We start from the raw sequence: 16,092 nt of genomic DNA on the forward strand, positions 1-16,092 counted from the left end.
CCAATGGTGTTCTTTTTTTTTTTTTCTTTCAGTTTTTCTGGTGAATTCTGTTACTCTAAAAGATAGGAGTTATTTGAAGAAAGGCAAAGAAGGCTTACATAAATATTATGTAGGAATTATGTGATTATAAGGTTTTTGAACATGTTTCTTAAGAACATAACCATCAATACAGGGTTTCAAAAACTAAATCAAGGGCACTCATGTTGGGTGTGGTAAGGCAGAGTTTTCCAATCAAATTTCAGGGCTGGCCTTGCATTATATATAATAATATGCTTTCTTGGATACTCTTAAAGGAGTGAACAAAGAAAAGTCTTTTTCCTGTTCACTGACAGCACCCAAAATTCTTTTAAAACAACGGGAGAGTGTAAATTATAAATGGATCTCTAGAAGCAGGTTTTGATAGAGATGCAAAGGAATTACAGTTTCAAAGAGATCCCAAGGGCACTGATCTAGGAGGGAAAGCAGAGGACTCAGAAAGGAGGACTGGGAAAATAAAAACCGAGAGGGCCAAGGAATAACCTATTTGTTAAATTGCACTTAGAAGAGGCAAGTTTATGTATCTTTTTGTTTGTGTATATGAAATAACTAGAAAAACATTCTGCCAAGTTAAATATAATCTTGATCCATTAGATTGACAATCAGGAAGCTTGAGGCTTGGTAACCTGAGAGAGATTTAACAAGAATCAATTAAAACAACTTGTTTTTTTAAAGAAAGGCATTTGGGAAATTTCCCCTTAATCCAAAGAAATATTAAGCAAACGATATAGGAAGGGATGGGGACTGTGTGGGCCCATTTGTATCAGAGAGACTAATGAATGATTTTTCTCATTAGCAATGTAGACTGGTAATTAAGTATTGCATTTATGAATTTTTAAACAGTTAAGCTCAGGGCCATGATTAAGCACAGCTATAGTTAAATGCAAATGGGTCCCCTATTTGGTTGGTAGGGACAATATGTTAGACAGCGTATCTTCAATTCTCAGACAAGATGCACGAATCACGATACAAAATCAACCAGATTTCTAAACACTGCCAAATCCACAAATTACCTTTGCGACAAACATTGCTAAATGATACAAACTTCAGGTCTGCTTGGGAACCCAGAAGCCTAGAGAACTGGCATTCTGTTTAGTGACAAGTGCTTACTGGTCTTTCATGCTGGAGAATGGATGACTTCCCAGGTTCATATTCAAAAATACTCCTTGGCTCAGAACGAAATTTTCTTGTGTCCACTTTTCTATCTGGAGGATCCCAGTCATGCCTAGAAATAAACAACAATTATATAAAAATAATTCTATATGCTTCAAGGAGTACTAGAAAACCACTTGCTATCTGTTTGCAAAGTTAATCTTAGTACAGATTTTTAAAAAGTATCTCAGGATAAAAAGTTAATCTGCAAAAAAACCACATTCATATGTTGTTTTACATAAATGATTTAAAGAAAGCCATTCTTCTATTTCATATTATATTTTCCTCTAATTTTTTTTTCCATACATGATCCTGAAGGCTCAATAACTCACACAAGGGGCATATGGATGGATATACATGCAGCCAGTGCTCTGCTTGGGAAACCCTTGGGATGGTATACAAATTACAGCTGTGTATATTTGTGTTTAGAGTAAATGGCGGTTATGGTCCATTGAGTTATGTGAGTTTAGCTTACCACTCTGTGACCTGGCATCCTTGATCCAAAGTGACAAGGAGGAATGTGCACGCCATGCTTGATCTTATTTATCCTGCAAGTGGCGTCACAGTTTGGGGAATGTACAAAAGTGTCACTGGGGCTGCCATCCACAGAAGCAAGCTGTGTGGCAGGGAAGAGCCTCCTTTGATATTACCCTTGAAAACCCAGAGTCAGACAGCCATCCTCTTGCATAAGAGATCTTGGAAGCGGCTCTTTTTCCTGAACTAATATCCTTCAAAAGGAGGTCAACGAAGGACTTTGAAAGTAAAGCTTTTCTAGGTAGCCAGAGGGCAAAAGAAGGCTTCCTTTGAGACAATGTATATGGAAGCCATCTAGAAATTTTTAAGACATTATCGTATTTCTTAATGATTTATTTCTACTAAACATAGGACAAATAATACATTTAAATTTGAGTTAATTTTGGTTTTTTTAATAGCAGAGATGCCATTTTGTGCTAGACAATTATTTCTCAAATTTAAGGCATCACACTTATAAACATATAGTTTATCATGAGGAGATTAAAGCGAGGATCTCTTCACATGTGATATGTGTCTATTTCGTGGTATCTTGTATCCTCTATGATCATCAGTTACTCTTAATGGTACAGTGGGGTAAATATAATATTTATGGGATGGATATGATAGGTGGGTGCTTAATAATTAGCATTAATGCTGAATAATTCTTATATTGTTATTAATTGCTAGGATCACATGAGCTATCGCTTTAGTCAGAGCTGAGTTTGAATCCTGGCTTGGACATATGAGCTGTATGAGCTGAGCTATTTACTTTCATTCTCTAAACCACAGTTTCTTCTCTCTAAAATGGGTTTAGAATAGAACATATCTCATTGGGTCATTCTCAGAATTAAATGACATAATAGAGGGAAAGTACTTAGCATAGTGCTCGCCTCATAGTGAGCTCTCAATAAAGGTTACCTATAAGTAGGATTATTAGCCATAATCCTAATAAAAATTGGGCAGTAAAAGTGTGTTTATAAATTTTTATTTTCGTGTGAATAGTTTCTATAAAAATTTCAGTGGGGAAATGAAAATTAGTATCATCTTGAGAAGCCGATAGAAATGAGTCACAAATAGACACTAACTAATACTTTATTTATTATTTATGAATAACCTTGCCTGCTTTCAAAAAGAGACTGTTGTGTACCAGAGGGGAAATTGTAAATCATTAATAGACCTAACATTTCAAATCTGAGGAAAATGAAAATTAACTGCAGAGTCTCTGACATGCAATGTCAGAGGAAGTATGTGTCAGTTATTTCTATTTATTTGTCTTCTTACATGCATTTATTGATCAAAAAGACTGTGCTCCGGTTACCTCAAGCTTCGCTGATTATGATACTATGAATCAAGATTGTGCTTGCCACAATCGCAATAGAGGTCAACATGGCGCATGCGTTGACTCAGGTTCTACGTGTCCTATCTCGGTAACGTAAGCACTGAGTCTTCTACTAAATGTCAGATGGTCTTACTTTTATCCTAAACTAAATATAGGCCACTTTGGGGGAAAGTGCCTTACTTTTCGGTTGAAGATCGATCTCTTGGCCGAAGTGGTGGGACTGGAGGAGGAACATGTGGTGGAGGGACAGGGGAGGAGGCGTCCTTAAAGACTTCGGTGCCATTGTCGGAGTGGCTTTTGGAGAGGGGTCTGTAGGTCTGGGTCTTTGCAGCAGGATGTGACTGAGTGCTGTAGGGTGAGTTGTACAGGCCTATCATGAAACACAACACAACAGAACAAACAGAAGCAGATGACATTTTAAAAGCACATCAAATTATTTATACCCCACAAAATATCCGGTAATTTTCCCAACATGTTTATCAGTAAGCATATTCATGATGCATGCATTGGGCAGTATTTCTTAATCGATTGATGAATATTATTAATTTATTCAGCATGTTTACTATACTGATTTGTTATTGATACATTCTGTACACAATGACTGATTACAGTAAATCTTCAACAATCATTTTGAAATTAGTAATAATTCAGACTGGCATTAGGAATAAATTTAGAGGTACTCGGCAACTATTCTCCTGGATAATATAAATTAATAACATAGTTAAGTTTTCAGAGGAAGATTAAAAATAGTTCACAGAACCGTTTCCAAATATCTTCTCTTACTTTAAAAGCTCTGATTTACATGTGATAACTGACATGTTAATTGCAATCAAACAAAATATTGAGCAAGTTGTATATGTGCTGTGTATAAGCCTTAAGCAAGGCTTAAGGACACAAAAGTCCTCTCTAAGCTTGTAGTGTATCTGGGGAAATGAGACATGGATAGAATTGTGATCGAAAATAATTGGTAACATGATAAAGGCCAAATGAGGAAAATGCATATTAAGAATTAAAGATTTTAGAAGATGGTAGATTGGTCAGAGGGGATATTATGGAACTCATGGCACTGGGGTGAGCCCTGGAGGATTGGTTTGGGTGGGTGGGTGAGGGAAGTGGGCAGCAGAGATGGCTTAGGAAAAACAAAAACAAAAACAAAAAGAGGCAGGAAGGACTGGACATAGCCCAGCGGCACGCAGGGTTTGTAGAGAGGGGAGACGGTGGTTGCAGTTGTCTACCAAAGAAACAGCGAAACTATCACGAAAGGGCTCTGCAAGGTTATATGTAACTACTGTTCAATTTACTAATTACTAATGGATACAGAATTTCAGTAAAAATCATTATAAAAATTCTGAATCTCCTGCCACCTCAGTCTTTTGAGTTAGGTCAATTTTCATTCATCTGCTTCTCCTGAGGGTCCATACAAATTGCAGTGACAAATGAAAAGACAGTGTCCGGGGGCGCCTGGGTGGCTCAGTTGATTGAGCATCTGACTCTTGATTTCGGCTGAGGTCATGATCTCAGGGTCCAGGGATGGGGCCCCACCTCGGGCTCTGTGCTCAGCAGGGGAGTCTGCTTCTCCCTCTCCCTCTCCCTTTGCCCTTCCCCCTGCTGGCACTCTCCCTCCCTCCCTCTCTAAAATAAATAAATAAATCTTAAAAAAGAAAAAGAAAAGAAAAAGACAATGTCTGCACTTACTATTTTGCCTGGATTCTACAATCAGACTTCAAACTTACAGCTTGTTAAAAACAAAACAGGCCCCAAATGGAGTCACTCATGTATGCTGAGCCCCATGTCACCGAATGGAGACTTAATTACAGTTTTGGCTCTGCTAGAAAACCAGACAGTCAGGAATCACCTGACCAGCACTGGTGAGCTCACCTGCCATCCCCTAAAGGAAAAGTAACCTTGTAATCACCTACCGACTTTTTTTTTTTTTTTTTTTCCGCCTAGTATAGCTTCCTTGTTTGGCTCCTGTCTATGAAAGTCTTTCAGAGCTCCTTTCTATCTGCTAGATTGGATGCTGCCGGATTCGTGAATCGTTGAATAAAGCCAATAATATCTTTAAAATTTACTTGGCTGAATTTTGTTTTGTTAACAAGCTAAACCCAGGAGGTGAGTCTGGAGTACCTGTGGCTAGGAATAAAAGTTGAGGGAGACATTTTCCTGGGCTTCCCGGTATCACCGGGAAGAGGGAGGACCAACACCTCAGAGGTCTTGCTGCTTGGCTAACCTTGTTCTGCCCGGTCTTTCTTCTCCATTTGTCTTTGGAGACTAGTTAGCAGAATCCCTAACAGGTAAGGGGCCCGAGTGCCAGCCTTCAGGCATCAAGGAGGGGAGAATCTTGTGCAGTTCTAGGGCAGGTGGCAAGGGGACCCCTAGGGGAGGTGAGGTTGCAGCTGCTGGGGAGATGAGCAGCCTGAGCCTCCGAGCCCGCTCTAAAGAAAGGAAAACCAGACTGTACAACAGTCTCCAGCCTGGGGCTGAGCGGGGACAGGAAGCCCTCTATAGGATCCCCTAATGTGACATTTAGGAGAAAGGGAAACATTTTGTAGGGGTACTTCAGCCTGCAACCACGTCACACGATACCCACACACTCAAACGCAAGGAGAAACGCCCAGAATTGTGGTCGTGCCATGAGGACTGTTGGCAACTCTTGAGTCAGGAAAGCGGCCCAGCAGAGTGGGATTTTTAAAAAATCCTTCAATGAATGGTTGCATTTTGGGAGCACAAGCATGGACAAAGTCACAGAATACTTTGCTGGACTTGTTTTTTGTGAAGTGTATCTGAAAGATCTTACACAACTGTGATCACTCTCGCTGTTGATAAAAGGAGATCTTTATCTGACTTTGTACCCTAGTTACAGTGTGTTCTTTCAGACTGTCCTTCAGACTTGGGTTAAACATTCCTGAAGCCCAGAATAAAATGACAGTGAGAATGAATGAGAGAAAACAGTATTAGTTCTCATTTCCATGAGAAAAGATCGATCCTTTGGTCATGCATGCTTTGAGAAAAGGGAAAGAGCATCCTCTTGATTGTATAAACTGAAAACATGCGGCTCAAACAGGGGTAAAAAAGTGAGTGTGAAGTGCTTCCAAGCATTGCCGAGCATACGTATTCATCGCGAGCAAGGAAACCCGTCCTACCTGCGTTATATGTATAAGGAGTATTATACATGTCTGTGTCATCATCTAGAAAACGAAACATAAATATTATGGTAATACAGATTTGGTCACCATATCATAACAAGATAGTAGAATTTCAGAGAAACAAACAAACAAATTTGGTAGAAAACCAATGTATTGGGTGCCTGGGTGGCTCAGTCGGTTAAGCGTCTGCCTTTGGCTCAGGTCATGATCCCCGGGTCCTGGGATCGAGCCCTGGTTGGGCTCCTTGCTCAGCAGGGAGTCTGCTTCTCCCTCTGCCCCTCCACCCCACTCCTGCTCTCTCTGGCTGGCTCTCTCCCTTTCTCTCTCTCAAATAAATAAATAAACAAATCTTAAAAAAAAAAAAAAGAAAACCAATGTATTTTGCCTAGTTCATAATACCATTTTTAAAATTTTTCTAATATTGTTTTGTTGCTGGGCTTCTGCAGTTTGTCCTCGCTTGTCTGTAACCTATTTGCTCGGTGGCCCTCTCCCCAGCATACAAGGTCAATGCCTTTTCCTCACTTCTTCAGGCAACCTTCTCTTCAGAATCATGCATTTCCTCGGGGAAGTGCTTTAAAGATCTCTTGTCAACCTTGTGAGACCTACCTCTGCTCACTCTCTCGACAAGCAGCTGACATGTGTGGACAGAGGAACAATGAGTCTGTCTAAGCACACACCACGCCACAGCGCTCCAGACTGTGGACAGGGAAGGAGGGAGGGAGCAGAGGACCTGGCAGCCCTCCAAGGGTCAGCTAATAAGAGGCTTCTTGGCAGCTCAGGAGTGAGGCTGGAGCACAAGTGTCTGTGATTGGGGGGTGATAGAAGGCGAGCAGAAGAGAAAGAGGGAGGGCTGTGGTGTTGCTAGGCCCTTAACAGTTTGTGTGAACCAGAACTATACAGGAGTCTACATATACATCCTTCCGCCAGGAGGATCTGATCAGAAAACAGAGTAACATACATACCCGGCTTGTGCACCATGTGAATTTGCTTGAACATGGTCTTGTACCAGTCCTTTGGTCTGTCAACTGTCTATAAAAGAGAATGTCCAGGAGTTAAAAAAACTGGTTCCAAATCAACAGTGTTCCTCAACGTTCTTCCTTCTATATTGTATCTTTTCTCATAGCAGATTTCTGTTCTGGGATTAAAGACAAAATCTAGTTCGTGATGACAGTAACTTCTCCAGTTATGTCTGCAGTTTGTAAATATGTCACCCCTTGTTTGAGTTGAGGCTGAACTGGCAATTATATGGTATGGTTTTAATTTTCGCAAATCATACTGTGCCCAGCACTGGATAGTTGATATTTGCACAAACATATTTATATCAAATGCACGGAATAAAAGTTGTGGTGTTGTCATGGTTTGCTTAACTCCTTTTGGTGATAATTATCATTATCCTTAAAAACATTTTAGTGAGTGTTCTGTTCAAAACATTATTTTTAGAATTACTAGGGGATAATTTTGACTTTCAAACTGTATTCGGATCAGCTTAAACTTAGAGAAAAATATGACATAGTCCTGCAGCAAATCTAAAAAAGGTGTAGATATTGTTTTGAAATTGTTTAAACATGATAATAAAATACAGGCAACATTTGCCTGGCTAAATTGTAAATTCCTTGGGAGTAGAAGCTCCTGACACACCCGGGGTTTGGGCATGATAGAAACAGTGGACTGTAGTGGAAAGAAGAAATTAGTGTCAGCTCAACCTAGATTCAAATCTTGCTTCCTTTAATTATTGTTTCCTACTTCCTAGCAATATGAATTTGGGCCAGTTAGGTAAGCTTTTAGGCCTCAGGTTTGTCCTTTCTAAGATGAGATTATATCTACATCAGAGGGTTATTATGGAAATGGAATGAAGCCGCATATACAATAAGACCTAGAACAATGCCCAGAATATAAGCTATGCTCAAGGAACATTACATATTTAAGGATAAAATAGTGAATGAATCCAGGTTATTGGATGGAACGCTACCTGATTATACCTGTGAAAGTAGACCTATACCTCTATAATAATAAAGATTTTGCTTGGCAAGATCTTTATCTCAACATTTCCAGAAATACTCCAGCAAGAAACTCAATCATTCTGTGTACAGTCATAAATAAACTGGATTTTCCGAGACAGTTTTCTTGATAGAAAATATTCTGTTAGGACTGCCATAAAAATATTCTTGTACTTTTTTAGACTGAGCTTTGGTATGGATCTTATATCCTATTTTTTTCCCTCAGAAATGTGATAATTGCATTTTCATCTGGAAATTGAGGGGTTTGTGCCAAATCTAAATTTATTTTTGTCTCTAAGAATATATGGTTCTGATAATCGCTATAAATATAGATTAGCATTAAGAGCTACTTGGCTTTGTTATGAATCACCTCTTCATTCATTCAACGCTCTTTCTACAATGGAAAAGCTGAGGAGATTGTTGATTGACCTTATATTCAAATGGCGGGAGCTGGTGGGAGGGGGGCAGTGATGAAGCAGGCATCTAGTTTTATTCCTTGCTGGTTTAAACATAGTAGCGAACATGTATCTTTCAGGGACATGTTCATAAAAGATCAATTTCTATTTGGTTAAGCTTTATTTCCTTCAGGTATTCAGCAACAGAAAATAAGACATAACTTAACGCACACACGTTTCCCAGCCATCCTGGACACAACCAATAGCAACAAGGAAATCAAGTAAGTAAGTTATATCACTGTATATGGCAATGTATCTTGACAGGATTTTTTTTCTTCACTTGCTGGAGGGCACGGATCAGGCAGGAGCTCAGTTCTGCCATCTGCTAGCTTTATATGGTGAGCGCAGAGATGCCAGAAAATGCCCAACTGGTTGGCAAAGAGGAATATGAAACTGGTATAAGGCAATACTAAAACTCTCTGTCCCTTTCTAAAAGAAGCACTCTAAGCATTTAAAGTTTCTTTTATAAATGGCTAAATTTATAAATTAGCATAACCCCAGTGTTTATGGCTAATACTGAGATGAAGTAAATAGAAGTCTACTCAAATTTACGGACGTTTACTTTCGTATGTGTCCTTCAAGGTTATTTTGTATGCACAGTTAAGTACTAGCAATTCACTATTCAGTTGTTTCCTATAATCTTGACAGAATACACCTGCATTTTACATTGCTACAGTTTACAAAGCATCAGAACTCCACATTGATGTATCATGCAGAGACTTCCAAAAAGGGAAAGGACACATATTTTCTACACAAGAGTGTACAGGGATTCTATTCTATTTTTGCCCCTCTCTAGCTTTGAAAAGGCTCAAACAGTGTTATATTTGAACTAGAAGAAAAGATTCTTGTATTTCACTTAACTAGCTGGCTTTAATTAGACAACCTCCTGGGACCTGAACCCTAGCGATTTTTGTTGCCGTTAAGAATGGCAGTAAAAGGCTAACACAGACTCCCAGGTCACACGAGAGAGAGCAGACGGGGGAGCCTTCGTTCAAATAACTCAAAGGTACATTTGTTGACTTTTGGCTTTCTAGAGTTTCTAGTTTACTTTACAAAATTTTGTTTCCTTGGTATAGGCTGGTTGTCTAAAATGAGACCATAACATGATACACTGAGACAGGACTGCTTTTGGTGGCTACACTGAGCAGAATTCCATGTGAAGCAATTTGAGTCTGATAATCATTACTTTCTACACGGATGAGAAAGAAAACAACCTTGGAGATTCTTGGCCTGCTATGGCTCAGAGATGGCCTGACTCAACATTTATAAACACAGCTATACTTGGGGATGTGCTCAGCAAGGCTAAAAAATAGGGACCATGAATAAGAGTCTTCACAGACCTGCACCTTCTTTGTAAAGTTTTAAAAGTCTAAATAAGAGCACAGCTGTACATAAAAATTATGGTTCCTTATAAGGAACTTCTGGGCTGCTTATATTTTCTTTTCTATTTTATGGAAGGAAAACTAGCATTGAATGTTTAGTACATGTGTTTGCTTATGCATATCTAAACATGCTTTTGATTTGCAAGTAGAAAGACAATATAGAATTTTAATACTCCTTGATTTTCACTAACCATCTATGACGTCTGTTTCTTTTTTCCTTTTGAAAACTAACAAGTCCTTGCTATGTAAGAAAATTATGACTTATGGATAAAAAAAATGGTCCAGCTTTTTGTGTTGTTTCTTATATATCATTTATCTATGTTAAAGACACACTCAGAGATCTCAGATACAATCCTTTCAGACAGAAACCTATAACAACATAGAACCAGGGATCTCTTAATGTGTGCATCTTCTGTGACTTGAGGGTCAAGGAAACAAAACCAGGGACACCATTCCTGTCTGACACTGCATCCCTACATTATTTGGAAAAAAGATTTCAAATTTAACCATTCTGAGTCCGAAATCTTAAAAGGCAAGCAAATGACAAGACGCCATCACCAGAAACATGTAGTTGTCATAGGACTGTCAGTCACAATCTCTGAACTTTTTCTGTTACTTAAATATGACAATCATCAGTTCCAACATAGATCTGTGGGACTTTGTAATTACCCACATTCAGTGTTCCCAGAATCTAGCGAGTCTACAACCCCAGCAACTGCTGTACCGATTGACTTTCTGGCTTTCGGTTCTAATACAGATGCTTCGAATAGTCAATTTTTAACTCTTCTCTCAGAACGCTTCATCCCCACATGAGAGATGCAATCTTACCACTGCTTTTTTTTCCTGATCCCTTTCCCATTCTTTTCCTCTATCTGCTATTGTCTTTGGCCCCCCAGGGTTTGCATTCCAGGGAAGCAGCTCTTGGCTACACCTCCTCCCTCCAACCCCTAGGTATGTGGGTGTTGCAGGCACTTGTGTTCTGCCTGCGCCCCCTTCTTGCACAGCCCCCCAATTCACCTGCAGAGGCGCGGTTGCTCTCATCCTGGCTCCCAGAGTCTTCCTTCTGCCGGCTAGCCCCAACCTTCTCTGCAAGGAGACTGGTCAGCGGAGCTGCTGCCTGCCCAGGCTCTCTCAATAGCTGCCTCTGCTGAGCTTTGCCAGAAGGGGCTGCCCTGACACACTGAGCAATGCTTTGGCAGAGTTTAAAGACTTAAAAAAAAAAAATCCAAACACTTTCATTTATCATTCCTGAGGGCTTGCAGCGGGCACAGCTGAAGAGGGACACTAAAATGTGTATTTTTCTTCAGTTTTTCCTTTCCATGACATTAACTCCCTTCACTCTAATCATCTCACCTCCCAATGCCCAATTCACAGCTCCCAATCTCCTGATGTGAACACACAGCCGTTTCAAGAAACAAATCGCTGGTTTATTTGCAATGCACGTGGGAATTTAATGCAGCCAAATAATTCACATTTCCTCCTTCCTTCTCTTTTCTCTCTGTTGCCCTAACATTCCTTGAAAAAAGGTAAAACAAAAAACATTCTTTTTTTTTTTTTTTGGTTTCCCATGATCACAGTTTTCATGATTTTCAATTAAAAATGCAAAAACAGATTGTGTGATCAGCTTCGATCGACAAGTTCTTTTTCTCTTTCTCTGCCACACACAGCATAATATTTCCTGAGAACTGAGATGGCACAGAGGGCCATCCTCATTATATAAGAGCATCAGAATGCACAAAGCCATTGACAATCCATCCTTTGTAGAGTCTGTGCCCAGCCTTGCAACAACGCACACCCTGGCATTTCTTACCGTTCTAATTGCTGTGGGGATTCCGGATTCATCCACGGGCCCAATCCCCGGGTAGTGCGGGGCTTTGATGACCGTCACTCTCTTCTCTTCCTCTGAGGATCTGTACAGTGGTATGGAGCTGCCCATGGTGCTGTCCAGAGACTGCGCGTGCTGGGGATATGTCTCTGCGGAATCTGCGGAGACCGTGTGGGGAGATACAATGTATCAGATGCACAAGGAATCATGAATTGAAGGTGCCTCTTGTATATTGATGCCAACTCTAACATAGAATCCATTGCCATCACTATCTCTTTTAACCCGTTTACCTTACATTTGAGCCATCTATTGTTAATATGCAGGTAGGTACCCAACACAACAATAACAACAAGGTGCTTTTCTGAAGAAGGGTGAAGGAAAGAATACATTTGCTGAAAGACGGTGTGACCATGTAACAGCCACTGTGTTAAGAAAGTACATGTATTACCTTGTCTTATCCTTCTAGTGTGTTAGCTCCGTTTTATAGATGAAGAGGCAGAAACTGAGACGTTAATATTATTTTTGTGAAACTCTGACTACTATTTATTAAAAATGCTGAAATGTCCTCTGAGAATAAAAGATATGACTGTCAAGTATACAGCAGCAATTTTATAAAAATAAAAACAAAAATCACATTAAGAAATCTTCACCTCTGAACATATATTTAGATGTGAAAGCTTCTGGATTAAATAAATGATTTTAAATTATTGGTATTGATGTTTATTTAAGTAGCCATGATGGCCATAATATCTTTGCCTTAACCTTAAAATACCAAAACCTATTTCTTGCCCCTTGAGTATAAAAATTGCCCTAAGCATATACATTAGATGCGATTTCTCATGTTCCTATCTTCATGCCGTGTTTATTAACTTTTAGTATACTTTCCTAAGAAACAGAGAGGACTTTATGTACTATATATTCCATTTACTCTTAGTTCACAGATATCTATGAAGATCAACATTATTACCATTCATTTTGTACAATTGATAATACGACTTCCTGCTTTTTTACAATAAATTTCAAAATTATGGTGAGCAAGAATGATTCTTGACATAGGTTGTCTGATCCGGTACTCAAAAAGGTCTCTTTTTATGTGGCTATGGAAAAGTTCTAATGTTTCAGCATTAATGGATTATCTCTCTCTCTCTCTTTCTCTCTCTCTCTCTTTCTCAAAAGATATGACTGTGTTTTTGTAACAAATTTATATAAAACTTCATAAGTAAGATTTTAAAAAGATTTTAATTCATCATTATAGGGATAAGTACAGTGAGGATCCCTATAAGCTAAAATCTATTATAACATTTATAACTGCTATCATTATTATTATGGCTATGTTCAATTGAGTTTGCAACAGAAAAGCATTTTCGATCCATTTCTGATGAAGAATGGCTTCATCTGTCATTGTATGTAAAAGCAGTATCTTTTCCATGCAACTCCAGATGAAGACACAATGTGGTATTTGACTCTGATTTCCCACTTAATCCCCAAAAGGAATTGAGTTGGGAACTGTGATGGTGGTATTTCTACTAAACAGCAAATATTTTTTGAGTACCTCATATGTGCAAAATCCCAGCTCAAGCAAACAGTATTAATTCTGTCTTCATATACGGTTCACAAGATTCAGTGAATTTATAGCTTACATAATACAAGTTTAGCCTTTTATTTCATTTGTCTTTTATAGGTCTACTTACTCTCATTTTTGTAGTCTTTTGGCTTCAATGCAATATAAAGTTTCTCTAAGGCAGGATAGATTTGTATATTCTCCTCAGGACCTATCTCAGCACTTGGCCGATTGGAATCTGTTCGACTGTGTTTATAGAGGGAATTTCTTTCCACGTAGTACGGTTTGTATGTGAATCTACCCATTGATATGTTCTAATATGAAAGCCTGTCTGCATTCAAGTATTCATGTATTTTGTTTCTTGGGGTGGAAGGGACAAAGTTGTGTTTATTAAGACAGGTAATGAGCACAGAGAGTCAGACTCCGATAATAATTATTTGGGAAAACATTACGACCTAGAATAACTTGTAGTTTTACTATAGATGTGTGATAATGCATAGCTCTGTAAAAAAAAATCTAGGTATAATGGACTCCCGTCATAATCCTGCACTATGGACTGATTGTTTAAGAGCAACATCTTGGCACAAAGGCATTCTACTTTCTTATGGTCTAAAAGGACATCATTGTAAGAGTCCCAGATGATCCCCAGGAGCAGCATCAGAGAACGCACAAGTGTATTTAGACTTTTCTTTAATGAGTCTCAGGGCTTCTTGTAAGTGTTAGAGAGGTTCGGTTGACTACAGAAGCTGAGATCCTCAATGTACACGCTGAATGTTCCTGGGTAAGCTGATGGCATCACGTCTTTCAACAAACTATTGGGGACGATGCTGCTTGCTGTTAATGAGGAAATGGGAGTGAAAGTCCTGTGTTCTACGTTCTTTCTGTTGGTGGTGGCCAGAGCATTGGTCCTCTCCTGATTTTCTGAGAGGTGTGTAGCTGGCTCACTTTCCACCACCTTCCTCCCTGCTGTCTGGAAGCCTTCCAGTCGCTCAACATCATGGAAACTTTCTCAGCTTGAATTCGGATGATGGTTTGATTTGGTTTGATTTTTAGTGTTTGCGGTGTTTTTTTTTTTTTAAACATTTTTAAAAACTAAGAAATACATTATTTTCTAAACAGTCCTATTATATTTTGCCACATAAAAATGTTTGTCATTATATGGTACAAGTTCTTATCCAGGAGGTTTCAAAGAGGTCACAAGCCCCATGAAATTATATGCTTACAATTTTTTATGAATGTTCAAATATTCATTTTTTTTTTCTGGAGGAGAAATCCCTTTCATCAAATTCTTAAATTTTCAAAGGATTAAGAACTCTCTATAAAAATCAGGGATCATTCTTTAAAGGAACTGCTATCCCTGACTGATGATGGTCTTCTGGTCTCAGTTTGAAGAGTAGTTTCCCACTTTCTGAGGCAGTGGTTTACTGTTTGGTGAGGCAGCCTGTCCCCTTGTTAGACTGTTTTAAGTGTTGTTTTTTTTTTTTTAAGATTTTATTTACTTATTTGACAGAGACAGAGAGACAGTGAGAGAGGGAACATGAGCAGGGGGAGTGGGACAGGGAGAAGCAGACTTCCCACGGAGCAGGGTGCCCAATGTGGGACTCAATCCCAGGACCCTGGGATCATGACCTGAGCCAAAGGCAGACGTTTAACGACTGAGCCACCCAGGCATCCCGACTGTTTTAACTGTTAAACAATTCTTTACATATACCAAGACCATTTTCTACAATGAAAGCTTTTCCACAAAAAGGCTGTGTTGAACATGGAGGTATTTGCCATCCGTGGAAATGTGCTACGTGAATGTTCTGGTCATGTGAACTCTCCTACCCAACTGGCCACTTTTTTCTTTCTCCCCCAAACACTTAATAGCCTCAGAGGTAGATGCAGCCATCATCGTTTTGGGTTTGCTGGATGCCTATTTTCTCCCATGTTGAATCCTCAGCTCTTAGTTCCTCCCCTAGGATAGGGTCATTAAATAGTGGAATATTGAATGTTTCTTCCTCCCTTTTTGAAAAATTACTCTGGGTATCTTCCCATGTGGTTTGTACTTGCTATATTGAAATTGTCATGGAAATCACGACTATCAAATGACTCACCAAGTGAGCGGCCATGCTGCATGATAATGCTTGAATTGAGCGAGCCTGGGAGAGAGTAAGCTGAAGGGGAAAACGGCCTTTGATAGTAACTCATTGGACTCACAGCACCTCCAGAGTTTCCATTCACTGTTATCTGGCTCTGAGAAAAGAGCAAAGACATCCTGTTACAGCACATAGTCCTCTGTAAACATCATTCCTTTACATGACAATAAGAGACTTCACTCACATGACAGTCATCAGCTGTCAAATGTTTATTTACTTTGAAAACTGATGTCTAGAGGGAGAGGGTACATTTTTTTGATGTCCTCTCTGTCTTCCTTCATTTCTGAAATCACTGTCTTACATGTCAGAGGGCACAGGAGGTAATTAGGAAGAATAGAAGCAGCTGACATGGCACTCTGCCAAGAGAGATGCCAAAAGCATCCGTGGGAGTCAGCATAAAATAAATGTGGAGGGTGAATTTGCTTTTATAGTCATGACGAGTGGTCAGAAAATTGTCACACTGCTCTGCGTGAGGGATTCGAAAGGAATCTTCTTGGATAGGAAGAAGGGCATTGGTTCTCAGATTTAGGGCTATCTTCTAGTGAATG

General features: G+C 39.3%; 1 protein-coding gene across 4 annotated transcripts in view; it reads right to left on the reverse strand.

The window, feature by feature from the left end:
- The window catches only part of SORBS2 (sorbin and SH3 domain containing 2), a 162,607-nt gene that overhangs the window by 53,179 nt on the left and 93,336 nt on the right, over positions 1–16,092 (reverse strand). For 3 of the 4 annotated variants that reach the window (XM_081807635.1, XM_081807642.1, XM_081807649.1), the window contains 6 exons: positions 15,503–15,641; positions 11,831–12,003; positions 7,149–7,215; positions 6,184–6,228; positions 3,221–3,410; positions 1,147–1,261 (listed from right to left, as the gene is read on the reverse strand). In XM_081807635.1, the coding sequence (XP_081663761.1) occupies positions 1,147–1,261; positions 3,221–3,410; positions 6,184–6,228; positions 7,149–7,215; positions 11,831–12,003; positions 15,503–15,641 (729 nt within the window). The remainder of the gene's footprint in view (positions 1–1,146; positions 1,262–3,220; positions 3,411–6,183; positions 6,229–7,148; positions 7,216–11,830; positions 12,004–15,502; positions 15,642–16,092) is intronic. The other variant, XM_081807656.1, reaches the window with a different exon arrangement.

This window comes from Leptonychotes weddellii, chromosome 2 (genome assembly GCF_054177405.1).
Source record: "Leptonychotes weddellii isolate Sample4059 chromosome 2, ASM5417740v2, whole genome shotgun sequence".
Taxonomy (NCBI): Eukaryota; Metazoa; Chordata; class Mammalia; order Carnivora; family Phocidae; genus Leptonychotes; species Leptonychotes weddellii.